This window comes from Leucopleurus acutus (genome assembly GCF_964270905.1).
Source record: "Leucopleurus acutus genome assembly, chromosome: 2".
NCBI lineage: Eukaryota > Metazoa > Chordata > Mammalia > Artiodactyla > Delphinidae > Leucopleurus > Leucopleurus acutus.
In genome coordinates, this window is record NC_139143.1 from 170,812,557 (window position 1) to 170,840,346 (window position 27,790).

A 27,790-nucleotide genomic window follows, 5' to 3' on the forward strand; every position below is an offset into this window, starting at 1 on the left:
CAGATTGACAACGATCATAAAGTTTCATAACGTGTTGATGAGGAGATGGAAAAACAGGTGCTTGTGGAAAATTGAGCAATATCTATCAGAACTATGTTTGCCCACACCCTTTGACCCAGCTATTCTACTTCTAGGAATAGATCCTACATATATGCATATATACAAAGTTACTCAGTGAAGCTGTTAAAACAAAAGGTTTCAATCTATCTCAACGTCCTTTCCTAGGGCAATGATTAAAGAAATTACTGTGTATAAAATGGCATATTATGAGCCATAAAACAGTCCTGAGGAAGCTCCTTTTGTACTCTAATGGAATGATTTTCAAATTATACTTAGTGCAGAACTGTATGTATAGTACACCACCACCATTTGCTTTACATGTGTAAAACCTCTGAAAGGACATTTAAGAAATAGATTATATTGTGCCTCTAGGCCACCAGAGGACAGAGATGGGAAGACGTTTCACTGTATATCATTTAAACCAGTTAATGAATTATCCGTTCAACATATAATTTTCAAAGTAAAAACAGCAAAGAAACAAAACTCCTTTGTGGTTCCAGGTAAACTGGGTTAGTGAGAAGGGAACCAATATTTATTGAGCTCCTACCATGTTCCAGATACTGTTTCAAACCCTTCCACATATACTTTTAGTTACCCTGTAGTCCATTGAGATGGGATAAATTATTCTAATTTTACAAGTTAGAAAAGAGATTTAAAAGAAAATAGGTTAAGTTGGTCCAGTTAATTTAGCCAGTGCCAAGCCTAATCTAGCTCCAAAGTTCCAGCCTTCTCCACTTTCCACACCGCTTCCACTGAAGCAAGTCATCCTATTTTTAAAGTAATATTGGCGTTACTTTATTGGGCACTTAAGATGCGCTGAGGACAGTACGCCTATAATTCTCAAAACAACGCTGGAAGGCTGGAATTACTATCCCCCTTTTACAGAGAAGATAAACGAGGCTCAAAAGGGAGGCGCATAACGACACCAAGGTCAGATACTTAGACGGTTAGAAGCCAGGTTCATTCCAAATCTACTCTAAAGCCGAAACCACTCCCGGATCAAAGGACAAAAGCAGAAATATTCGAAGAGCTATGGGAGAGCTGCGGACACTTCCGGGGGGAAGGAGGAAAGCCAACGGGCTACGGAAGGCGGCGCAGGCGCTGCGCGCCAAGCTCGCGAGAGAACGTGCCCGGAGACTGAAGGCCCCCGCACCGCCCGTGCCGCCTGTCGATCACCTGGCCCCGCCCCGCGCCGGCGCGCCCCCCGGCAAGCCCCGGCCGGGCGGGAAGCGAACGCGCGCTCCCTTCCGTTACCCTCCTCTTGCGGGAAGGGCGGGGGAGGCTGGAGGCGCGTGCTCGCGAGCTGCGTGCTCGCGTACGTCGCCGGGTTCGGCTGCGTCCGTCCCGCCGCCCGCCCGTTGCCGCCGCCGCCGTCGCCGCGCTTTCGCTTCGCCGGCCGCCGCCTAGGGGGGCTGGGGCCAGGCCAAGCCGCCGCCGCCGAAGCTGTTGCCGGGATGCCACGGGTGTACATCGGCCGCCTGAGCTACCAGGCCCGGGAGCGCGATGTGGAGCGCTTCTTTAAGGGCTACGGGAAGATCCTGGAGGTGGATCTGAAGAACGGGTGAGGAGGACGGAAGAGGGGCCTGCCGGGTGGGGACGGGGCCCCGGCGGTGGCGGAGAGGCCGCGGGGACGGGAGTGGGACGCCTATCCCGCGCGGAGCTGCCGGCCTGCTCCGGCTCCGCCATAGTCGCGGCGCCTCGGGGGCGCGGGTAGGCCCCAGTTCCCACTGCGCCTGCGCGGGTGGGGGTGGTGGAGGGATAATGGGAGCGATGGTGAGGCTCTGAGTGGGACGGGAAGAAGGAAAACCTGAGTGGGATTGGGGCGCTGGGAGGGAGGGCACAGCTCCAGGGCTCCGGGGAGGCCTGGGTTTTTCCTTCCCAGGCGCTGGAGCCGGAGCCTGGTTCATCTTCAGTAGAGACCGACCTTTCCCGCTCTGAGGGCTGCTGGAAACAAACAGATTTCCTCCTCCCTTTTCACCTCTTCCCCAGTCTAATGGATCAGATGGTCACAACGCATCTCTCCCGGGGACTGGAGCTCTGAAGGGACGCCCTTTTTAGACTTGCCATGTGCTACACTTTTTTGGGCGGGAGACTCTAGTTTGAGTAGTCTAGGGACGGTTTCGAAAGTATCGGCTTGCGGTGCTGAAAGCCTTCACCGTTCCCTCTACAAGGGTAAATTAAAGTCTTAGCCTGCTATCTTCAAGACTGCGTACAGAGTTTCCATGCTGGGGTTTCCGTTCTCCAACTTGCCAAAAAATTGTTTTGTCGTTGTAGAATTTGTTAGAGAATAGTGGCCACCGTGACTAGTCAACTAGTTGATGTAGACGGAGACCTACAGTTTAGGAAATTGCTAACTTACTACCCACCCGGGTATGGTCTGTTATTTGTATTCCTAATCTACTTTGGTAGAGCAGGGCCCGCAGGGGCTACAAGTTTCAGGGGAAGCATGAGGAGTCAGCCCTGGAGAAGATATTCTACGGGGAAAACTGTGAGAACCGGGAAATGTTAGGTAGGACTTCAAAGACATGGATATAAAAAAATAAAAGGAGTGGGGGAAGCATTTTAGGGTACTAAACCTTGGCTGTTAGAAGAACTCTTGGCTTTCTTTTTTTTTTTTTAAGATCTACTTTGCAACAGGTCTGATACAGCTAGAATTTACTCCCCAATGTAATACTAGCAACTAACACTTGAGAAGTTATAAAAGATACCTAAGTTGAGCATTTGAGAAAAATTGGAAGCTACAATGTACTCAAACTCTTGGCTGAGTTTAAAATTTTAACAAGTCATTTCAAATTGATTGTTAGGAAGGATCACCTTCTTACTAAGGAAAATGTCCTCCATCAAGTGTTTATTATGAATGCTGATTTCTTTTAGAGTAGAAGGTTTAGGAAGTTACTCATTTTGTTCAATAGAGCTTTCAGTTCTTAAACATACTAGATAAAGTGGGCAAGGGATTGTTCTTGTGATACATATCATATGTCTGAACAATCAAGTTCAAACTCCCAGTTTTCTTCAGACCCCAATTAAGTTGATAGTAAATTGTGTGGGGAAAGCATGGGTTTTGAAAGCAAACAGGCCTGGGTCAGATTGTAGCTTCACCACTTACTACCTATGGGCAAGTTACTTCTCTGATTCTGTTTCCTCATCCACCAGGAAAAGGAAGATTAGAGATAATAGTTGTAAAGCATTTGGCTCATAGCTGTAAATGGTAGCTATAATCAAAGGGATTTGACCTTGATCATAAGGAGACATCTTAGCTTAAGTGTTTAGTAACATGAAGCGTATTTGGTGAAGTCTGTTCTCTAAGGTTACTCAAGTGATAGTGAGCAGGAAATGATGTTGATGTTAATAGGAAAGCTAATTAATGGAACAAATATGTTGATAACCGACAAGATACCTCTACTGTGCTAAATGAAGGGAGGAGGCAGAAAACCAGTTCTGCCCTTGAGTGAATTAAGTGCTTGTGGTTATAACATACACTTTGAGTTAAGCAATGCTTGCTCTCAATTTAAACTCACGAAGTGAAACTTGGAATGGTTTGTCTGAAATAGGCTTTGAAGTGTGGATTGACTGGGGCTTGAAGTGTCTGGGAATAGTGTATGTCATAACTGGTGATGGTAGAATAAGGAAGAATTTTGAGATATAATAAACAGTCTAGCTTGGATTGAGTCTCATGAATGATCTAGAAGTTTAACAACATAAATCAGAAACAACTGTAAGATTTTACACTAGACATTCAAAATCGTGGATAGTAGTTCAAATGCTCTGGAGGGAATAATTGAGCAGCCTGAGAAATGGTGATCTAAGAGGAAGAATCGATCGATCCTTCCAGGACCCTAAATACGTGGGTCTCTTGGGGAACTATTCATTTTTACAGTTGTGCTGCTAAACCATGGTATGCATGAAATCTGTGATTGAAAGTCAAGGGAATGAAGAATGGGGAGTCATTTTAGGGATTTGAAGGCAGGTGTGACAGTCACCAAACAGGTGCACCTCCTGGTAGCATTCAGGAATCATTGCAGAGGAAAATGACTTCTGAACAAAGGACCAGTGGTATATAGATGTATTTCAAGCAATTGACTGGATTAGATGGCATTAGCACAGAGGAGTTTGAAAGGATGGCATAATTTAGCAACATGTGTAAGCTTATAGTCCTGGAAACATAGGAAGGATAGTAGAGCCCCTTGAGAAGCCTTTTTAACATATCTGGATTGTGATTATTAGTAACTGAAACTCAAAAGATTTTGGATGGTTAGGGCTTTGAAGAATTGCTGAAGAGTTCAAATTTGTAGAAGTGAGATTTATCAGTAGACAGTAGCTATATTGAGCTGAAGGGTTGTAGGTAAAGTTCTGAATTAATTAATTAGGCATAAAGCAGTGGTATAATAGAAAGTTGACCAAATGAGGCAGCAGATGAGCTCTCCAAAGGAGATTTAGTATCCAGGAGAACATTTTATGGACCCTCTTGGGATTAGGAGAAGGGAGATGTATGCAGTAGTGTATTGCCTGCTTTTATTGTACCAGGTAACCCTAATCTAGATTGCTTTAGTTTTAGAGAACTCCTGGAAGGATGGTTTAGTTTGGGACCACGAACATGACATAAATCCCCCACCACAACATAGGCCACTCCAGATCCCCTCTGGTCTCCTCCATTTGTATGTGCCACACTAACGCCAGCAAGAGCCGCGGTGGGCCAGGGGTCAAGGAAGCAATGTTATTAGCAGCTGTTTACAGCCTTCCAACTCTGTGGTAACTTTTGCTGTCTTTGATTATTTGTGAATTCTGTGAGCTTTCTTTTTTATTAGTAAATCACTTTTTTCATGTAAAATGTAGATTTTTTTTTAAGTACAGTAATTTTGCCACAAAATATTGTGGTTTTGGTCTCAGATCTTTATATTTTAATTTTGCCGTATTTTAGTCAATGAATGAAACATATTACATCCTAAGATTATTTTTGCCTAGTAGCTGGACAGGTAAACCCCCAAACCATTGAGGGTTTGGGGGGGTTTTGGTTTTTTGTTTTAGTTGGTTAAATGTGTGAATTAAAGCTCTCCAGGAAAACTTGGCTATAAATTTCAGAACCTTTGTTTCATATTACAGACAGTGAAATTGTGAACAGCCAGAATTTTCAGGGATGTCCTGGTCTGTGTAGTTGGATTTTCATGATATCTAAGTATTACCAAGAAGTTTTTTGTTTTCACCCTGTTTTAAATTCCTTCAAGTAGAAGATACCCCTTAGTTAATATTTTAAATATGTTATGGCTTTCAGTGAGTCAAGTCGTTGTTCTTTTTGTCCCTGAGCACTGTAGGGCACTGTTAGGCCTGAGATACTGGGATGAATCTCTGCCAACCCCAGAACCTACAAAGAGATTTTCTCTTTTGACTGAATCCTTGATGAGAGCTTGTTTTTCTTGTCTTTTAAAGAGGCAATAAGGAAAATATAATTGATGTTCCAGGTTATTGGTTTCTGGTTAATTGAACTGGTAGTTTAGTATTAAAAACCCATTCTTGGGAACTCCCTGACAGTCCAGTGATTAGGACTCTGTGCTTTCACTGCTGAGGACCCGGGTTCAATCCCGGGTCAGGGAACTAAGATCCTGCAAGCTGCATGGTGTGGCCAAAAAAAAAAGGAAAACAGCCCATACTTAATCTGTGTAACATTTCAAAATAGTATGTATTTATTTCTGATTATAAACATTTTACATATTTATTGTACATTTTTTTAAATATAGAGGACAAAAAATGAAAGATGACAGTATCGGCACTTTGAGACTTTGTCTTTTTCCGCACACAGGTGTATGCACTTCTTAAGCCTCCCCGCCTCCCTTTTTCACATTGGATTCGTACTGTACGTTCTGTTTTGTAACCAGCTTCTACCTAACAGCCTGATCCTTTTGTCGTTAAGTGTTCTCCCACAACCTAATTCTTAAGGGCTACATAGTATTCCCACATATAAATACTATTTAATGTACATAAGCAAAACCATGTTGCAAGACATTGCGGTTGTCTTTGGTTTTCCACTATTTTACACGTATATAACGCTGTGGCAAATATCCTTTATGTAAATCTTAGGGCAGATTCCTGAAAATGGACTTTGGAGTCAGAGTGTATATAGCTGTCCCTCAGTATAATCACAGGATTGGTTCCAGGACCCACTGCAGGTACCCAAGTCTACGGATGCCCAACTCCCATAGTCGTCCCTCCACACCCACGGGTTCAGCCAACCCAGGATATGGAGAGCTGAGTGTACACATTTTTAACTTTTGCTACCTTTTGGTTTCCATGGTATTTGTTTATATTTTCACCTGCCGTATTTCAGAGTTCCTATTTTTCTGAATTCTCAACTACTCTTGATCATAATTTTTTAATATTATGACTTTTTAATTAGAATGTCTAAAAATATATATTAGGAAGTTGTCTTGCAGCCTTTAAGCCTTATCTGTTTAGCCTACCAAGCATAACAGGTTCACGAACTTTTTTTAGAAAATAACTTTTTGACTGATTAGAAAATAAATACAGGTGCATTGTAGATAATTTAGACAATACCAACAGCAGAAAGTAGAAAAGAGGTATCATTAAGAATCCTTTTAACATAGACAAGGTCTTATGTGCAATTTTATGTCCCACTTTTTCTGCTTAATTTTTCTCATATATTTTTTCTGTTACATTAAAATCTTTCTCATAAACATCATTTAGGGCTGCATAAAATCCATTGTATGGCTATATCATGATTTACCCAACCATTCCTCCTAGGCTGTCTCTCAATTCTTGCTGTTCTGTATAACCTTGTGATGGATATCACGTGCAAAAAACTTTGCATTTTAGTCATTCCTTAGGACGGATTCTATGAAGTAAAATTCATGTGTCACAGTAGGAGTGAACACTTTGAAAGCTCTTGATGCGTATAGCCAAATGTCCTGCCAAGCTGTGCCAGTTACACTTATACCAGCAGTGCGTGAGCACGCCCGTCATGGCAGCCTCGCCACCACTGCGCCGGCCGTACTGTTTAGAGTCTTTGCTAATTTAACAGGTGAAATGGTTTCAGGTGTTTTAACCAAGAGCTTTTTCTTAAACAAATAAGAAATCATGAGAAACAGGGCTGTGGATTAAGTAGCATTCTGTCATTGTTTTATTCATAGTATCGAATGTAACTTACAAATGTGACCAAGTTGTTTTTGTACTGAAGTCTCTTGCTGAGGTCAACATACCTCGCCCCCAAAATATATTAGGTATGTTACTTTTTTTCTTAAGCCATGGGTAATTTTTAAATTTCTGTCATTTTGAAAAGTCATTGCCAAGAAACCATACCGTGCTGCGGTTTGACCAAATGTTACCACCTTAAACTGCCCTGGCTTGAGACTTCCACTCCTTGTTCCTGGTTTCCCAGTCAGTTTGTGATAAGACTTAAACATCGTCTGTAATTACTTGGCCATGTCATTTAAAATCCCTATTCCTCAGTTTAATAGCTTGCTCCTCCCTTCCTTATTGATGTATCATGAATAAAAAGGCCATGTGAAGTATTTTTCCCTTCTTAAAAGGTAGGCACAGGATGTAGACTAGATAAAATGTGGTTTGGGTTTACGGTATTTTTGGATACATCGAAGTAACCTAAACAGCAAATTGGTTTTTTGTTGTTGTTTTTTTTGCGGTACACAGGCCTCTCACTGCTGTGGCCTCTCCCGTTGCGGAGCACAGGCTCCGGACGCGCAGGCTCAGCAGCCATGGCTCACGGACCCAGCCGCTCCGTGGCATGTGGGATCTTCCCGGACCGGGGCGCGAACCCGTGTCCCCTGCATTGGCAGGTGGACTCTCAACCACTGCGCCACCAGAGAAGCCCGCAAATTGTATTTTGAGATCCTCAGAAGAAAGGTGCTCCAAGCATCTGAGAGAATACTATTGGGGGTGGTATTTATAAGTTTGTAAGCTAACACTGAAATTTTAAAATAAGTGTTGTCTCTAGTTTGTACTGACGGGGAAACTGAGGCACCGGGGATTAAATGACAGGGCCAAGGTTACAAAATGAGTTATTGACAACTCCGGAAACTGAAGATCTTTCTTATTCACATACCAGATAGAGCATGGGTGGTGTCAGCCAAAGTTGCTCTCGTGCTGTTTCCTTCCAGACGATTCATTCCTGTCCTTTGGGGCTTGCCTCCAAGGGTGAGAAGGTAGTTCAGGTTCCACAGCCTGAAGTCCTTAGTCTCTCTGCAGAGGCTTCCAACAAGCTGCCAAGTTACTGCCAAAAGTGAAGCAGGTGCTATTTTTTTTATGACGTTGGCCCCAGACAGAGACTGCTACTGATTCTCCTCAGGCTACTCTTTGCAGAGCTGAAGGGTGGTATCAGCTTTGTGATGGCTGACCAGGGTAGGATCTATGCAAGTAAATGCAGTGAACAGTCTCTGTCCTGTTGTCATAGCTAGGGCTGTGTGGTCTTGGAGTATCCTGAAGGTGAGGGATGGATTGTGCCCTGGATTTGCACACCTGTATTTTGAGGAAATGCCCTCCATGACCTTTCCTGTGTGTTGAGATGAAAGTCTAGAGGTCCTGGAACTGCACATGATGCCTGAAGAGCCACTTAAAGGGCCCTCCGCCAGGGCCCCAACCATGTCTTGTTCCTGGGTGCCAGATGGGGGCCTCCATGAACACAGACCTCCAAGGCCTAGAGAGGGGGAAACTGGAGGAGGGAGGTTTGAATTCAGCCGTCAGGAGTGAAAGAGGTGAGCAGGAGGCTTGGGTGAGGGGTCAGGAACCACAGACCAGATGAACTGACTTTGAGAAAAGTTATTTCATGTGGATGAAATGAAACTATTGATCCATTAATGTTTAAGGAATTTGAAACATCCATTAAAATATAAAGTGAATTAAATGACTGATTTTCAAGGGAAGGGCATCCCCAAGAAATAGCATGGGGAGTGGCATCTTTAACCAAAAAGAAAAAGAAACAGGGACTGTGGGGTGGTTATGAGGGACATGGAAACAGCCAAGATGGTCCCAAGAGGCATAATTTCTAAGAGGCTTTAACACCTGTTACCCTGCCTATAGTGTGGTTTTAGAGGTAAGTACAAACTGGTTTTGTTTGTAGCTTTGGTGTGGAATCAGGTAGTGTTGTCTGCTGAGTGTACACCTTTACTTCATTAACTACAAGTAACAGTGATTCTGTCTTACGTTCTAGGAGTTTTATTCTAAATTAGCAATATGACTTTCATCTCTTGAGTTTTTAAATTGTTTTTAATTCGTGATTGAGTCTTCCTGAGCTTTAGTGTGTCATCAGGGAATAGTTGATCTCTTTTCTTGTGAGACCTGTTAATTTCATTTACCCTTAGTGTGGATAAGTGTCAGAAAATTGAAATGTACACGGGTATGATTATGTTTGCTCCCCTTTAAGGAAAGCAGCCCTGTTGACTTTAAAAGGTCACAGTGAAACACTTCATTATGACAGAGGGGTTATGGTTGTGATAGTTTGATCCACAAACTATTTGCAAGTATGTTGCTTCCTGCAGGTAGTCCCATTTTATAGGGTAGAAATATGGTAGCAGCCTAGTAAAAGTGAATTTGCTTAGTTCATTTTTGAAAGGCTTTTGGATAGTTGAAACAAAATGGCAAATATGCCCATAGACCAGTTACAAAGTAAGACTAGATTTGAAATTGGGTACAGATTCCTCTCTTCCTCCTGCTTTCTGAAGGAATTTTGTATTATCACTTAGTTTTTAGAATAATGATTGTTTCTGTTCTCTTTTCCTCACTACAGTATGTGAATATTCCTTCAGAGATGGGCTGGTATTTTCTTAATGATTTGTTATCTTTCTCTATTTTCCTAGACTGGTGTTAAAATTTTGATAACTGACATACAGGTTTGGTTCCACTATTAGCTTAGAGGATGTTCACAACTTATTGATTAGTACACATCAGATGCAGAAATGGTATTTCTTGCCATTTAATATTTCTCATAAGATGCTAATATTCATGTGGGCATTTGTCTTCCACAGCATATAATTTGATGTAACTGATTTTCTGTGCTAGAGCTTGTGTTTCTTAAACTGTTTGCTCTATGGACCACTTCCTTCCACTGGTGTGGAGATAGTAGAACATGGTGATGGAGTGTTGATTTTAGGTTAGGACCTAGGGTTGAAGAATCCCAGGTGTTGGGTAGCCTTTACTTAACGCTGTAAGCGTTCATTTCTTCATCTATGAGATTATCAGTAAATCTCAGAGTTGTGAACATTATTATAAAGGATTTTGACAAGGGAAAGAGTCCTGGTGGGCTAGAGTAGTCATGTTAATAGTGGTTTGGAGTTAAATCAGATCATAGATGGCTGTCATCTGCAAAGTACTTTTCTGGTTGCTGCCATAATCTTTGTATAATTGGAAGTCTGTAAACTTTATAGCATTCTTTGATTTCTCATCCATTTTTTTCCCACACCATTCATGCTTATATTTTTTGGTCCCGGTCACCATTCCTTACAAAACTAATTAAATGCATTCTTAAATACATAATACTGTCAATATCCATTCACATCTACCACCTCTAGGCCAAACCTTCCATCATCTCTATGCTGGTCTAATTTTTGCTGAGCCTTAAAACCAAAGACAGATTCCAGGGGTTAATATGGGGCCTCCAGAATGGGGATTGCACAGAATAATCTTATTTTTCCTCTATTCTTCTAGTCTGTTATGTTCTGAACCCACACATGTTTTCGGAAGGACCAGATGGCTGACACTGGCTAATGGGAACCAAAAGACGAGTGAAAGTAACCTGGTTGTCACATACTCCAAGCTTAGGGGTTCTTCACCTGCCCCAAGATCAATTTCTTTTTTCCTCTGGAGAATTGACCCAGCTGTATCAAAAAACGTTAATACAGCCTGGCTTATCTAAGGTTAGATTATCAAGTCAAGCAGCAGCATTTGTTGAATTTCAAAGGATTGTGCTCAGGACTGTGGGAGAAAAGAAACAGCTGCCTTTACAAAGGCACTGTGACCTTGTGGTTAAGAGCTTGGGTTTTGGAGTCAGATGGACCTGGGTTCTAATCCAGCTATACCGCTTAGGAGCGCCTTGACTACAAGCCAGTTGCTTAGCCTCTCCCAGTCTCATTTTTCTCATTGTAAAATGGGAGTAATAGTAGTAGTAGTAGTGCATTCTTCGCATATGATATGAGGAACGAATGAAATATTATAGATGAATTATTTACTGTGTGCCAGGCACTGTTCTAAATATTAGCCTTTGTTAATATTAAAGAGCTCATAATCAAATGAGAGGATAAGCACAAACGAAAAAGAACAAGGCTTGAAAGGTCACCAAAACATTATCATGTAAAACATAAAATTGAATAGAAGTGCTAATGCTAAAGACAGTGCTAAAATGCTTAGAGTCCGGCAAGTTTCTGAGACTTCATGAAAGAGAATTCTCAAGTCTATGGAAGATGGTTGCTGTGATTCACCTTGCGTAATCAAGGCATTCCAGGTTTAGAGAATGGCATCAACAAAGATCTTTAGGAGTCAGTATAGACCTCTGAGCAAAAGAATGATAAAGCAGCTGACGTTCCCCACTACATTGAAAGAGACAAGTTGACTAAGTAAAAATAGCCATATTCTTGAACGAAGGAAGGTGATCACGCAGGAAGAGACCGCCCTGGGGGCCCAGCAGAAAGAGCACACTGTAAAACTAGGCAGTGCACTAAGTGGGCAACCAGAGAAGAACAGCCAAAGGCAATGACAGTGTTTGTAGGAGTGAATCAGGTGGTCAGGGGACCGAGAAGAGAGGAATCATGAGGTAGGTTTTCTTCTTTGAAGGTGGGGAAAGATCAAGTGCAGACTGAGCTGTGGCCAACGTTTGCAGACCAGGAGTCCACACTAGCTCTAAGCAGAGAGCCCTTGGTGTGCGGGAACTGCCAGTTTGCCGACGCGAAAAGAGCCCCAGACTGGGTACTGGTGAGCCCTGAAGCCGCACCCCAGCTCTGCCACTCAGTGAGCACGGGTAAGTCATCCACCTTCCACGGGTGGCCGTGATGGCCCTCCCTCCTGAGGCTAAAGAGAGGGAGGCCGGAATGCCCAGAGCAGCCTCCTTCCTGTCTCAGGATAAAAAGGATCTCAGGAACCCACTTCGTGTGGTAGGAGCTCCTAGTGGTGGGTTATAAACAACCCTCGGTTACTGGGATAGTCAAATTGCAACCATAATCCGTGACTCAGAGCAGTGAATGTGACATTGGTTAATTCTACTTTGAGGGCCTGACCACTGCTTCCCTGGAATTTTGCAGACCTTTGGAATTGGGGGCACTTACATGGTTGTCACTCACAAGCTTTCTCTGAGTTGGCCTCACCTGAGCACTAGAGAGTTGGTTGCAGAAGTGTCTTTCTGCAGTTTACCAAGCACTTTATGCAGAGAGCGAGAACTTCCGTTTTTTATTACTATCCTGTTAGTGTGCCCTAACTTTTTTCACCTCATAACACAAGCTGGCTGAAGCCTAGGATCAACACTGAGTGCTTTGAAAGAGAGCTGTTTGATTCCTGTTCACTGAATGCCGTTTCTTTCAGGGTAGATTTAAGGGCTCTGCCCTTAAAGTACATTGCTGTTGACCCTAGTTTCAGGGTTCAAGCCACCCCATGGGTTAACTTCAACAGATGAAAATTTTTCCTTGGCTACAGCAACATCCCTAATCCTGACCAGCCATGGAGAGGTTCGGTTCTTGCAAGGAAAATGAGTGAATGTGGGAATGGCTCACCACATTGGGAAAACAAAACTCACATCCTGCTGATGGTTGGCTGAGGACTGTCATGTCCACATACAAAGAAAAGCATGTGGCACAGTTTTAGGACAAAGGTGAGCAGAGATCCACCGTGGAAAGGGGCAAATTTTTCTTATAGAGAGAACATCCAAGGCGTGCCCCGGCGGTAAGCAGTACTGGCGGGTGACAGCAGGCACACGCATGGAGGCTTGCTTTCCCTCGCTCCTCGTCCCCACGCCCCGTCAGTCAGCTGGTGGTGCGCACCCCGTTAGTCATGCCCTGTTCAGTGAAGATGTTTGGAAGACGGAGATGGCCCTAAGCCATTTCTGGAGGGGTGAGATAGACTCCCCAGCCTCTTTAGTAGGACATAGAGCGTGGTATTTGGGACCATTGGTGTAGGTTATTAGATCAGGGGAAGACTGTTCAGCAACAACACAACCTCAGGTGGTAATTTTTCTTGAGTGAAAAAGTGTGATTAACATTTTGAAAATTGAAGTCTTGGAGTACTTTAGTTTTAAAAACATGTCATTCCAGTTCTAGAATTTCAGAGTTCTGACTGATAGTCTGAGCAGTAGTACATCAGCTGTTGAATGAGGAAGACCAGCACATTGGCAGTGGTTTAAGAATGGACTAAAGTTTAGAACAGCCCACGTAATTCAACGTGGCTTTTGTTTGTGGTATCCAGAATACCTATCTATAGTTGGTAAGAATCATGGTGCCCACTTTTCTTAGAAAATGGCAGTAATTCCTCGGCCATCATTTTTTGACTAAATTTTTGTTGGGATTAAATGTGATCTAGAGGAAAAGAGTGGGAAAAGGCAATAGCAGAGAAACATTGAAGAAAGGAGTTTTTCTTTTCATTGAAAAAATTTACATTTAATAGTTAGGCCATGCTTTTTGTTCTTTCACATAGGTGTAGAGAGAAAGGTCGAAAGATACAACATCTGGGAGTCAAGCCAGAGGAGGCATATTGGTGGGGTTTTGGTTTGGTTTGGTTTTTATCAGTCCCTACCTTAGAGGGATTTATTAATTTGTCGTAGATTCATTCTCCTGAATTCCTTCATCTTCTTCATTCTCATACTAGAATTACTGAAAGATGGTTGTTTTTAATAGAGAAGAGGAGGGGTGTCTGCAGCTAGAATTGAGAGATTTATCTGCTGGGTTATGTTTGTAAGGCTTATCTACAGGTCACACCAGAGATATGTCTACATAAATACACACATGCCGACACATAGTGTGTGCACACATGAATGCGTGTATTTTATATCCCTCCTTTGACAAATGATTCAAAAGGAGAGTACTTTTTGGGAGAGGAGATTAAAGCACAAAGGGATGTTAAGATCGATTTAGAAAGATTCTCCCATGTTACCAGGAAGAGCTTTGCTTTCTTAAAGGCACTAGAATTTAATTCAGAGACAGTTAAACTATTTAAATGAAACTAAAATTTCATCCCATTGTTAAGCCAGAGGAAGACTAATTTTCATTTTAACTGTCATACTTTTGATGTTAGGAGAAACCTCAGAGATACATAGTATAGCTCCCTCATTTCACGGATAAACTAGGATCCAGAGAAATAAAATGATTTAAATGTGCTTTTCAGAGTTGGTTTATTGCAGAACCAGGACTAGAACCCAGGCCAGTTCCTGCTGCTCCAGTCTTAGGTAGAGTTCTGGAGTCATGCCACAGGCTTTGAATGTCAGCTTTGCTGTTTTATTATGCACATTGTTTAATGCGATGTGCCTCAGTTTCCTCATCTGTAAAACAGATAACAGTACCTGGCTCTTGGGTATTGTGATTATTAAATAAGATAACATTGTTTAGTACATAGAGATTACTTAATAAATATTAAGTACCTTTTTATTGTTGCTATCTAGTCTTCCTGCCTTAATTGGGGAACCCATTCACTCCACTTACTTACCAATTACTCCAGTTACTTACCGAGTGAAGTGATTCTTGCAGTAAAACTGATCTAAATAAACAGTGATGTGGTAGAAACAACCACACACTGATCTGGTCTTTACTTTGCTCTCAGAACAGGAATCCTATCAGGTATGGTTTATGGTGCAGGAGTATATTTGGTTTAGTCTTCCAGGCCCACCCAGCATGTCAGTGACAGAGAGAAGTGACAGTCAGGTTCCTGATTTAATCCTTGGACTGGACTTTGACACTAAAATGTTCCAAATAGATGTTGTGGCTTTTCACAGAGTAGTAGCCAAGATTTTTCTGTGAAATAAATTTGATCTTAAGTCAGCTGTTTTAATAAGTTACTAGGATATCCCCAAAATGTGGCTAAGTAACTTGCTTGTTGAAGAAAACAGGGTGTTCTGTGACTTCTTTATTTAATCCTCGGGAGTCAGCGTTGTCCTTATGACATCACATCAGATGAGTTAGGGGCATTGAATGGTGCCAAGCCAGTGTGAACTCTTAGAGGGGCATGGAGGCCATTTTATCATGCCCGTGTTGGATGTTTTCTCTCATCCCTCTATACTTGGCATCTGGGCAGGTGGACAAAGCAGACCTGTAACCAATCTTGACAACTAAATTGAGGAAGGTACTCTTGGGGGCAGGAGGTATTTTATGATCTATTTAGGAATAAACCAAAGCAGAAAGTAGTTAGATTTGATTTTTTTATTAGCTCTTTTTTATTTATTTTGTCTCTAAAAATGATAGTATAGCTTTCCTGATGACTCACTCTATTTAGGAAAGAAAAAAGTAGCTGCAATATATTTTAATCTATTGAAGATTTTTAATGATCATAAAGCACTTTTTAACATAGGAAGGTATTGATTTGGAGAGGCTTTACTTTGCCAAATATGACAATCATGGTCAGAATCATTCTTATTACGCTGCTCGGCAATTCCAGCTTATGGAAGTGTGAAACCATGTTTTAAAGATTTCATAACCCATAAGTTGAGCCAGGTGTCTTCTGAATTGTGTTATTGCAGAACATTTCCCATTAAACACTGGGTGTTTCTGTGTTACTTTTCTTTAATGGAGTTGAGATTCAGTGCCTCTTAAAGTTTGAACGCCACTCATAGACATTTCAGCATAAAGAACCCTCCAAAGTTTTTAGCTGTACATTGTCACCTTGAGAGACTCTTGTTTGATAGAAACTCTTTAATCTTTAGTAAAGGAGGAATTCCTCAATTCTGAGTTCTCTCACTTAACATGTTGCTGAGTACAGCATTACATGCTAAAGAAACTGGAATAATTTTGGTCAGGCTGGATAAACTTCTGGCGAGTCTTGTAACCTGTTTTTAGTTCCAGTAGGTGTAAACCCGGAGGGAAACGGTAGTCAGTATCTGCCTATATACATAGCTCTGTTAGAGTTTAAAGATGTTGCTTGTAACTTGTATGATTAAGATGGTTTTAGTTTTTAGGTATAGGCAGTGCTCACAAAGCTAGACTTTTCACAGCCACATCAGAGCAAACTAAAAGTTTCTTGATAACAGTTGGTAGGGCATTTGTTTAACCTTGCTTATAAATATCTTGCAAATTTTGCCTTTTAGTTTTATAAGTTGTACTCTTCAGCAGGCATTAATAGGATTGGGGTAGGGGGTTGTTTTCTTTTGGATATATGTTAAACCACCAAACCTGTTTGCTGGGAAATTCCTAGCACTACTGTGTAAAAGAAGTTTGCACAGTTGTTTATAGATTTTAGAGAATTCCAGCCTACCTAAAACCTCATGGAAATGAATTTGGAATATCATGAGGAAAAGAATAGCTCCAGATTTTTTTCACTGGTAGTTTCTAGAATAGTTAATGCACTTGTGACTTATTTGTTTAGGTAGAGAAATGGGAACTTTAAAAAAATTTTTTTCTTTCACTGAGGAGAGTCAAGGTCCTGTGATTTTTTTTTTTTTTTTAAACCTGGTTTGTTATTCCAAACATGATTTAACAGTTAAGACACAGTGCCTAAATGTAGGTCTAATTGTTCTCTAAGATACCACTTTGGGGCTAAAGCTAAAAAAAAAAAAAATGAGTTTTTATGTAACTTGAAAGAGCAAATATTCAATCTTGTAGAATTATGTATTTTAATACCTTATACCAGGTATCCCTGTGGAGGTCTTTGCAGTTGCCACCAGCTACCTGGGGAACAGAAGAAGTGGTCTCTGTATATTTAGCCAGCCTCCTATTAGAAAGACAGGAGTCAGCCTTCAAAAGTCTCCCTGCCCTCTTGCAGTGCCTGTGGGCACAGAGCTGAGTGGTTTCTGCTTAAGGGAAGAGAAAGCTGGTCCGTAGTTTGCAAAACCCACCTAACCTTTGCTAAGCATGAACCTCATTGCTTTCTCTTTAATGTTAGTGAAGCTGGGTGTCAGAAGGGTGCCAACCAGGATTTTGTTTGCTTTCTTCTAGATATGGGTTTGTGGAGTTTGATGATCTGCGAGATGCAGATGATGCTGTTTATGAACTGAATGGCAAAGACCTTTGTGGTGAGCGAGTAATTGTTGAGCATGCCCGCGGCCCGCGACGAGATGGCAGTTACGGTTCTGGACGCAGTAAGCATTTAAAGGGCATTTGTATCAGTGACATGCCTCCGTTATTAAATGTTAATTTTTAAAGTAATTAATTAATTAATGTTACATTGAAATGTATTGATATTTAAGCCATTTGTTTTATAAATTTATGTATCTTTTTAAATGTAAAATTGCAAATAAACATCTTTAATAATGTTTAATTGTAATTAAATTAATGACATAAATTTCTTGTTTTAATACTTTATAATTATGTTTAATGATGTGTGTTTGTGTTGTTGTTTTTTTTTCTCTGTAATGCAATTGTTTAACATAGATTTAACAAAGACCTCAATGTTTTAATTAAAAGAATCCTTTGAGGCTAAGATGACTGCCTGTTCCATTTGCTGACCTTGGGTTACCTTTCCATGCGTGGCTCTTTGAACCATTGTGGCCCTTGGCTGACCAAAAACAGGAAGCCATGTGACGACCGCAACCTTTCCCCATTAGACCTGGGTGGTGAGGATCCCAAGGGTTAGACACAGATGAGATTAAACTGAAATAGGTGCCTGAAAATCTTTTTTTCGTATAAAATGTTCACAAAAACTTTAATCACTGTGAGTAACACCAGTAACTGATTTAGTAATTTGGTTAGTTATTTCTAAATTGTTAAATTGTTGATAGTTTTTAATTTATGCATGTTAATTTTAAATATAAATATTAATGAATATACATACTTACAACTTTGTAAATTAAATTAAATTTTCATGTTAGCTGATTGTTCCTTTTTAAATCTAGATTAGAATTAAGGGTGGGGGTAGAGTTAAAATATATACTCTTTGGGGTGGGGGTAGATGGTATATTTAAGGGGAATATGTGCTGTATCATTTTTTCTTTTTCCTCCACTGAAGTAATCTCATCTATTTGAACCTTCCAAAGGTGGATATGGTTATAGAAGAAGTGGCCGAGATAAATATGGCCCTCCTACCCGCACAGAATACAGACTTATTGTGGAGAATTTGTCAAGTCGGTGCAGCTGGCAAGACCTAAAGGTTTGGGCCCTGTTAACCTTCTGGGTTACAGTTGGGCAGGAGTTAAAGTTGAGTTAAGGAAAGACGTTATTTTATGCAGGCCCAGGCACACAGAGAAAACTTTCCCAAAGCATTTGGAGATTTTCCAATTAAAGTTTCCATAGGAACACAAAAGACACTGGAATCTCACTGCTACTGTATGTTATGGGGCCAGCATGCTAAGGACAACCTATGTTATGTGAAATTTTCCTCTGTAGAGAATGTTACAGAGAGATAACAATGTAGTTTCTCCCTAATAAAAGAAAAAACTGCAGCCAGCAGTTTCCTGCAGTATTAGTGCAAGTTTGTGTCAGCTTCCATTGTAGAGCCGCATTGGTGAAAATGACTGTCTGACCCATGTTCTTTTCTAAGATTTGTTTTTCATTGAATATTTGTCCTGAAAGAGTTTTAATGTCAAAAAGTACAGTCCAGTGGTGTACTGGCCATGCAGTGTACTGATCACAGCTCGTTTTTTGAAAATGGTGTTGGTTTTTAATCTCAAAAGAGAAAAAACCTTATTGAGCGTGCCTTAACCTGGATGGTCTTAGGAGGGCAAATGTAAAGGTTGCTCAGAGTTTCCTATCTCACTTCTCATTTTTAGTCCATCATTAAACAAGTCATCTCTAGCAAAATGAGTGAGTATGTTTAGGTTCAGCAAAAAGTAGTAACTTATCAAAGCACTTTTACATCCTTTTTTTCTTTTTTTTTACATCTTTATTGGAGTACAATTGCTTTACAATGGTGTGTTAGTTTCTGCTTTATAACAAAGTAAATCTTTTTTCTTTTTTTCCTGTGCTGTCAACAGTCTTTAGCGAACAAAGATAAGATCCAGAAAACGTTAATTCGCACAGTTGGTCTTAGCAGAAGAGCTGAGACTAAAACATATGCTGGTATTTTTTCTAGTACACTGTGTTGGTTGTCAGTATTACAGCAGGCCCTTACTGAGTGTCTGCCAACAGGACTGTCCTCTCTGAAGGAATGACTCCAGTATTCTGAGAGTTAGGATTGAACATTATGGGTAGAAACTAGAAAGACTTTCAAACTTGGGGTTAAAATGGAGCCCAGCCAACGCCCTCAGTTGGTTTTATACTTCTGTGTGCTTGGCAGTTTCCCTCTCAGCAAAGGAGAGGAGTCGAGCCAATTTCCCAGGAAGTCAAGGGAGCCTTCAGAGCAGGACTTTGGAGCTCACCTGCCTGGATGGAATCCCAGCTCTGCCACTTATCAGTTATTTTACTCCAGCAACTTACTTTCCTCTTGCACTTCATATTCCTCAACTATAAAATGGGAGAAATATTCATTTCTACTCAGAGTTATTGTGAGAAATGAATGCATTTTTATATAAAAAGCCTAGAATTGTTCCAGGCACAAATGCTAGCTATTAATCACAGAAATGCAAAAATAAAACTAATGTAAGGTGGTATATTGTTAGTTTTCAAAATGTATAAATTCATAATACCCAGTGGTGGCGTTGAGTTGAAATTTATAGAGTAGTGGCATTGAGAATTGGTCGTTTTACCCACGGTGCGGGTGGTGCTAAGAATTTAGGTCCTGAAGTCTGGCTGCTTATGTTCAGACCCCAGCTCCTTCACTTACTACCTGAACGACCTTGAGCAGTTTGCTTAAATCTCTTGTATTTCACTTCCCTGTAAAATAGGGATAATGATTGTATCTACCTCATGTGGCTGTAAATAGGACTAAGTTAATTAAATCCTACCTATCATCCAGTGAACACTCAATATGTTAGCAGCTGTTATTATTAATTTGGAAGTATGGCAATATCTCAACTTGCCCAGGACAGTCCCAGGTGTGGCATAACTTAATAGCATCTTCCTTTACTCTTAGATGTATCCCAGTTTGGATGATAAATTATATGGGCTCCCTGCCTTTTTCCCAGAGCGCCCATTCCTGCAAATAATTCAGCTGAAGTAAAGAAATTTTTGCATGAAGATGGTCATTGCTAGATTATGAATAATGGCCAAGGACTATATATAAAACCCAGAAGTCCCAGCAATTGGGAAACCCTCAGAAAAAGTATTGGACACACTAATTATGAAGAATGTAATGTATGTTAAGACATGTAAACATTTTATGATGCAGTGAGTAGAGGAATAGTATCAAATGGCATATAGTCAGTGTTTGTAACTTTGCAAATAGGGAGAGGAAAGCAATAACAAAAATGAACTGCTATTGAATATTCATGTATTCATTCCACAACTGTTTATTATTGAGTATATATTATATATAAACAACATGGGGAAATTGGCCACAAGACCCCAGATTTCATTTTCTTTTTAAACACTAATCACATCTTCTCTTATTTATATATCACTTCAGTATTTATCTGTCATGTTAGTTGTATTCTCTCATTGGGTTATATTAAGTCCTCAAAGAGAATGAGGAAAGAGGCTTACAGTAGTGAAGGGACATGGGTGGTCATTCCACTTCAAAGCCAGAGGTGGAAAATATTGTTCTGTTGTCTTTTTGTCTTTCGTAATCCATTTCTGAATTTGTTTACCTTTTACCTTAGATATTTATCCACAGCTATACATGTTTTCAATAAGGATTTATGATGAAATGCAAAAGACCAGAGTTAAATGTAGTAACTTGAGCTTCTAAAGCTTCTGTAAACAAAGAACTTGCCACTATAAAATTTGGGAAATGATAGTTAACTAAAAAATTTTATATTCAAACAAAACTATTTAAAGAAACAGTTAAATTATTTATTTATTATCTCTACTACCCACCTAATGCCTAACACTTCAGAGAACCTCAGTAAATGGTCGGTGTGTAGTTGGAAATACTTAAGAGTCAACTTCATTCTGAGGAAAGCTAGCATTTCTTCTAAAGGAAAGGGAAAACTTTCATTGTGATGATGTTAGATATTTTCACAAAATGTGTCTTAACCTATTGGGGGATTTTGTTTTTCTTCAGGATTATATGCGTCAGGCGGGAGAAGTGACCTATGCAGATGCTCACAAGGGACGCAAAAATGAAGGGGTGATTGAATTTGTGTCTTACTCTGATATGAAAAGAGCTTTGGAAAAGTTAGATGGAACTGAAGTCAATGGCAGAAAAATCAGATTAGTTGAAGACAAGCCTGGTTCTAGACGACGCCGGTCCTACTCCAGGAGCCGGAGTCACTCAAGGTACTACTGATGTGTTGGCGCTTGCTGTAAATTCATTAATGAGCACGTAGATAATCCATTTTCATTCTTCTGTTGAAGTCTCAGTACCGTGGTTCCGTCTGGTCCAGTTACTCAGAACTTTGAACTGAACATTTATTTGTAAAACTCTTGAACTCTTTTGTCATGAGTACAAATAGAAGTAAAGTCCTTTCTCTGACGCAGGTATCAGTGACCTTCTCTCACGTTTCTTCTTGGGTCCCCTAAATCATACCATTACTGGGGGTGAACATGACAACTCACCCCTTGTTACTCTCCCAGATACTCCAGCTACTCAGGAGTGGAGACTTTGTCTTATTTGGCGGCTGTTCTGCAGATGGGTGAGGCATTTGTGAACAAGACACACATGCTCTGTGCCCTCATGAAACTCAATCTAGTGGAGAAGATGGGCATTGAGCAAATAATTACCATTGTGATAAGTATGTCCAAGGGAAAGTACGCGGCCCAACTCGTCCAGAGAGCTGGCAGAGGCTTCCCTAAGGACATGTCATAGAAGCTGAGACCTAAAGGATGAGTTGGACATGGTAGGCAGAGAGGGGGGATAGTGCCTTTTTAGCAGAGAGAGCAGCGTATTTTGAAGGCCCTGTCGTGGGGAAGGAGGAAGCAGAGGAGCGTGGCTTGAGATGAGGCGGAGAAGAGCGAGGTCCTGCTGAGCCACAGGCCAGGTTAAGGGTTTAAGAGTAGCGGGAAGTCATTAGTCTAAGCTTTTCAGGTTTTGTTGTTTAACTCTTTATTATGGAAAACAATACACAAAGCATTAGAGAAAATATGAACCTTGAGTCCCTTACACTTATCACCCATCCAGCTTCAGTATCTTTTATTTTGCCAGTCTTATTTCATCACCCCCTCCTGCTTCATTGTTTGAAGGCAAATCTAGACATCCTGTCATTCTGCCTATAAAGTGGATATCTCTAACCTTTTATTTTATAAATTTATTTATTTTATAAATTGATTGATTGATTTTTGGCTGCATTGGGTCTTCGTTGCTGTGCCTGGGCTTTCTTTAGTTGTATCATACAGGGGTTACTCTTCATTGCAGTGCACGGGCTTCTCATTTCGGTGGCTTCTCCTGTTGCGCAGCACGGGCTCTAGGCGCTTGGCCTTCAGTAGTTGAAGCATGCGGGCTCAGTAGTTGTGGCTTGTGGGCTCTAGAGCACGAGCTCAGCAGTTGTGGTACACAGGCTTCGTTGCTCTGCGGCATGTGGGATCTTCCCAGACCAGGGCTCGAACCCGTGTTCCCTGCATTGGCAGGTGGATTCTTAACCACTGCGCCACCAGGGAAGCCCTAACCTTTTAAATAAAATCATGAGGCCATACCACAGCAACACATCTGTATTCAGCTTTCCCCAATTGCCTCAAATATGTATGTATTTTTGTAGTTGGTTTGTTCATATTAGAATCCCAACTAGGTGTACACATTGCAGTCAGATGACATGTGTCTTAATTCTCTTTTTAATCATGGCTGCATCCTCCTTCACCCTCTTTTTATTTTCCATCCATTTAGTTGTGGAAGAAACGGTTTTCTGTTTTGAAGGTTTTTCCATAGTTGAGATTTTGCAGATGGTGCTCTTCTGGTGATGTTTAACACATCCCTTTATCCTGTCCCTCATATTTTCCTATAAAGTCATAGTTAGGTCTTGCGGGCATTTAGAGTAAGGCCAGTATTTTAGCAGGTGCTTTGTACTTCCTGTTGCAGCACTTGTGTGGTGTCTGGATGCCCCGCTTTGAATGGTGATAGCATGCATCCGTGTGAGCCGTCCATTATCCAGTTCTGCACCAGCTTCCACCTAATAGTGAATTATTAACATCTGCTGATAATCGTTACCTCGAGCCATTCAGCTGCGGTTGTAACATTCTGACTGTCTAGTTTTCTGTTCTTTGTGCATTTAAAGGCTGTAGTTCTATGAAGGATGATTTCCCTCTTCCACCCTTTTGCTACCACCCTAAAATAAATTTTTTATAAGAAATGGAAAATAAAAATTGATACCTTTATTTACCAATTTCCAGTATATTGAATGTGCCCAGCAACACCCAAAGGTGGTGGTGAGGTTGCTTGTTTAGTATTATTTTGAATGAGTTCTTGGATCTTTGCATATTTAATGTTTGGTCCATTGCAGTCAATTTGTTTTTGCTCAAATTGTTCTGTCTTTGGTCATTGGGAGCCCTTCAGGTTGGCTTCTCTGTCTTTTGGTTTTGTTTGATTTTTCTGTGACTGTGCTTTACTAAATATTTCCGCAAATTTTTTATTGCAGCATTTTCAAACATAAAATGTTGAAAGAATAGTTCATAAACACTCATATGCTCTCCTTATAGCTTCAACAGTTACTAAAATTCTGCCTTTCTCTCAGTATATTTATAGACACGCCCTATACATAAATAAATGTAGCATTTGAAGGGAGATTGTGCAGAGTGACACTTCACCCCCAAATACTTCAGCATGTATCTCCAAGAATGCGGATAAGCACAATTCTGTCTTCCAACCTAAGAACATTAGCAGTGATCCCGTGAAGTCATCTAGTGTCCAGGCCGTATTCAGATTTCCCCAGTTGTTCATGGCTGTCCTTAGAGCTGTGTTTTCTCCTGGCCAGGATCCATCCAGTCATGTATTGCAAGGGGTTATTGGGTCTCTTCAGTCTGAAGCAGTCCCCCGCCTCATCCCCCCGCCCCACCCCATGACAGTTACTTTTCTTAGCTTTTTTTTTTTAAATACTGTCCCACATTCTGAATTTATGTTTCCTCTTTGTATTGTTGTACTTTATCCCCTGAGCTTCTATAAACTGGAAGTTAGGTCTAGAGAGGTGTGATTGAGACACAGATTAAACATTCTGAGCAAGAGTTCTTTCATAGATGATAGTGCCCAGGAAGGAGTCTTTGAAAGTCTCTTTCCATCATGATGAGAGGTTCCGTCTTTGCCTTTCCTGCCCTGCACCTGGAATTGGTCGTTTTCCCCAAGGGTTGCTTTTGGAAGGAAACGACAGAGTCCACAGTCTCGGCTTATTAGAGACTCTTTAATCTTGGCGGGTACAGTGGACCCTTGAACAAGCGGGGTTGGGGCGCCAGCCCTTCACATCCGCAGTGCCCACACCTGTGGATTCAGCCAGCCACAGATCGTGAGGTACTGTAGTGCGTATCTATTGAAAAAACCCTGTGTGTAAGTGGCCCCAGGCAGTTCAGACCCATGTTGTTCAAGAGTCAGCTGTATTTTTAAAACAGCTCTCTGGTCTCAGTTGAATAAATAAGTGAAGGGCAAACGTGTATGCAGGAAGACTGGTTAGGGGGCTGCTGCGGAACCAGGGAGAGTGGTGGTGGCTTGCTGGGGGGCAGCCGAGGTGGATGAACTGGAGAAGGTTGAGAGGAGATTCAGTAGTGCAGAAGAGGGTGAGGCAGAGAGGGGAGTCGAGGGTGGCTGTGGCTCCTCGTGTGAGGAACTGGTGAATAACAGCGGCAGCGGTGGGAATAAAGAAGGAACCCAGCAAACAGAACAGGTCTGGGGGGCAGTGGGTTCAGGAATGGAGGCACTACAAGTTTCAGGCAGGTCATCCAGGCGGAGTGTTTGCGGGTGACTGGATCTCTGGGCCCAGAGCACAGGAGAGAGTTCTCTTTCAACTTTGTGCCTGGACACAGCCAGGGCCATGCATATTTTTTGATAGAAAGGATGTCTGAATTGACTCTTTTCAGCCAGGGTTTTGTCAGCAGGTATTAAAAACAAAAAATCTTTCTCCCCTAGATCTCGCTCTCGAAGCAGACATTCTCGTAAGAGCAGAAGCCGAAGCGGCAGCAGCAAAAGCAGTCATTCTAAGAGTAGATCCCGATCCAGGTAGGTCTTCCTGGTATTCACGCAGGGCCCCCGTGTACCGTTTCCCACTTTGGTGTTAATGGTGTTCCCAGTCTTCCCTCACCCCAGGATTCCCAGCTCTGGACTGGAGTCTCGGGGGTTCAGAAAGCAGTCCTTGGCCAGCACAAGCCGGGCTTTGTATTGTGGGGCACAGCTCCACACATAGCTTTAGTCTGTTCTTCTCATGAGCAGCCTGAAAGTACGAAGTCACATGCGGCTTCGCCGTCCCCGTGTCTCCCCAGATCAGGCTCCCGTTCCCGGAGCAAGAGCCGCAGCCGCAGCCAGAGCCGCAGCCGCAGCAAGAAGGACAAGAGCCGGAGCCCCAGCAAGGACCAGAGCCGCAGCCGCAGCCGCAGCGCCGACAAGCGCCGCAGCAAGAGCAAGGACCAGGCCGAGGAGAAGGTCCAGAACAGCGACAGCACCGGCAAGTCCAAGAGCCGCAGCCCCAGCAGGCAGAAGAGCAAGAGCAAAAGCAGAAGCCGCAGTCAGGAGAGGGGCGCGCAGGAGAAGCGGGGCAGCGTGAGCAGGAGCCGGAGCCAGGAGAAGAGCCTGCGCAAGAGCCGCAGCCGCAGCAAAGGAGGCAGCCGCAGCCGCAGCCGCAGCAAAAGCAAGGACAAGAGGAAGGGGAGGAAGAGAAGCAGGGAGGAGAGCCGCAGCCGCAGCCGCAGCCGCAGCCGCAGCAAGAGCGAGAGGAGCAGGAAGCGAGGCGGCAAGCGAGACAGCAAGTCGGGCAGCAGCAAGAAGAAGAAGAAGGAAGACGCCGACCGCTCCCAGTCCAGATCGCGATCCCGCTCGGGCTCGAAGGAGCGGGAACACGCCAAGTCTGAGTCTGGCCAGAGGGAAGGCCGAGGGGAGAGTGAGGATGCTGGCGCCAATCAGGAGACCCGGTCCAGGTCGAGGTCCAATTCCAAATCAAAACCAAACCTCCCGTCAGAATCACGCTCCAGATCAAAGTCCGCGTCAAAAACCCGATCCCGGTCCAAGTCTAGATCCAGGTCTGCGTCCAGATCGCGCTCCCGGTCTAGATCCAGGTCCCACTCACGGTCCTAACTGGCTACGACCACAGCTGGAACTACCCGAGAAGTCTTTTGTACATGTTTGGTAGCCGTAGCACAAGTGATTGAAGTAGAACATATGTCACTGCTGTACATTTTTAACTCCCCTAATGGTGTGTCTACAATTGTTAAGTCTAAGCGCTTCCTCTCCGTAAAGCCTCCTGGCGTCAGGCCTTCCTGCTTGACTGAAAGCAGTCTTCTCTTTGAAAACCCCCTTTACTCATGGCCCACAGTAGAATATCCAAAATGCCTTGGCTTTGAGGCCTGGCCTTTCCTACAGGGAGCTCAGTACCTGGATGTCTTTAAGGCTGGAATGATGACGTAGGTAGGTATGGTGAGTTCAACCATTTTGCCCTTGAATTGATGCCCTTTGATGTATGCCATTTAGTGAAAGTGCTAAGTCTTAAGTTTCCTACCACTTTGGTTTCATATTTTTGGACTTAACAAAGTTGTGAATAGCACAGTCGAGGAAAATTGATACCTGCAGTAACCCATAGGAAATGAACTGTAGAGTTCCATATTCTGGTATTGTGATTATATTGTTTTATATTAAAAAAGAAAAGAAAAGAATTTTTTTTAATTTTATTTTTCCCCGTCTTGCAAAGTATAGTGACCCCTGTTTCCATTAAATTTGAATAAAGACTATTTTTGCTTGACAAAATTTCATGGTGCTTGAATTGATGTTGCATTTCCTGATCTATCTTGCTATCTTTTTCTTAGCATAAAAAGTTCATGGTGTAATGGCTGTTTTGTTCCTTGAGCTCACCCATGGGTAGGTAGCCAACACTTTTCCTGAAGGGTTTTTCTCACCCAACAGAAAAAAGTCGAGTTTCTTAGGGGTTTATAAATCCTTCCTATCAAGACTCCTATGGCCAAGCTGATAAGTGAATCAATTTGGCAACTCAGAGCATCACCAGATGAGCTCTTCATGAACAGAGTTCTTTCTTCTGTGCTGATTGTTGAATGTCTTGCCATGATGAATCTGAAGTGTAGGATACCTCATCGCCTTAGAATTTGGATTAATCAAAACCAGGAAGAAAAACCATTCAGGATTACCCTTGTCCCACTCACTCTCTGTGTTACTTGTCTGACCTGTCTCTATAGGAGGTTCCAGAGAGAGATAGAGTGGTTCTGAGCTGGTCTCCACCGTTGAGGGACTGTAGAGAGGCATCGATCAGAGCAGGAGGGAAGCTGGAGGGCCTGTGTGGCAGGCTGTGACAAGCTTGGGAGGAGAGAGAGCCCCTTTCCAGACTGCTGCCTGTGGACGTACTGGGGGCTGTTCCTAGATTTAAAATGCTGTCCTGTTGCCTTCTATGGACCATACCCTGTACAACATGCTGGGAAGACAGTCAGTGTTTCTTGCCCTCCTGGAGTTTGTGATCTGGTTGCAAATGATAAACACCCCTGGGGTAAAG

At 42.2% G+C, this 27,790-nt stretch overlaps 1 protein-coding gene across 2 annotated transcripts; it reads left to right on the forward strand.

The window, feature by feature from the left end:
- Positions 1 to 1,411: 1,411 nt before the first annotated feature.
- SRSF4 (serine and arginine rich splicing factor 4) lies at positions 1,412 to 27,012 on the forward strand. 2 transcript variants are annotated; one of them, XM_082833698.1, is made up of 6 exons: positions 1,412 to 1,621; positions 17,136 to 17,278; positions 18,173 to 18,285; positions 21,235 to 21,449; positions 25,213 to 25,302; positions 25,563 to 27,012. In XM_082833698.1, exons 1-6 carry the CDS (start codon positions 1,515 to 1,517, stop codon positions 26,368 to 26,370), a joined length of 1,476 nt encoding a protein of 491 aa, XP_082689824.1. In that variant the 5' UTR covers positions 1,412 to 1,514; the 3' UTR covers positions 26,371 to 27,012. The 2 variants fall into 2 exon arrangements, with proteins under 2 accessions (XP_082689824.1, XP_082689825.1); XM_082833699.1 differs by lacking the exons at positions 1,412 to 1,621; positions 17,136 to 17,278 and adding an exon at positions 17,405 to 17,752.
- Positions 27,013 to 27,790: the final 778 nt, after the last annotated feature.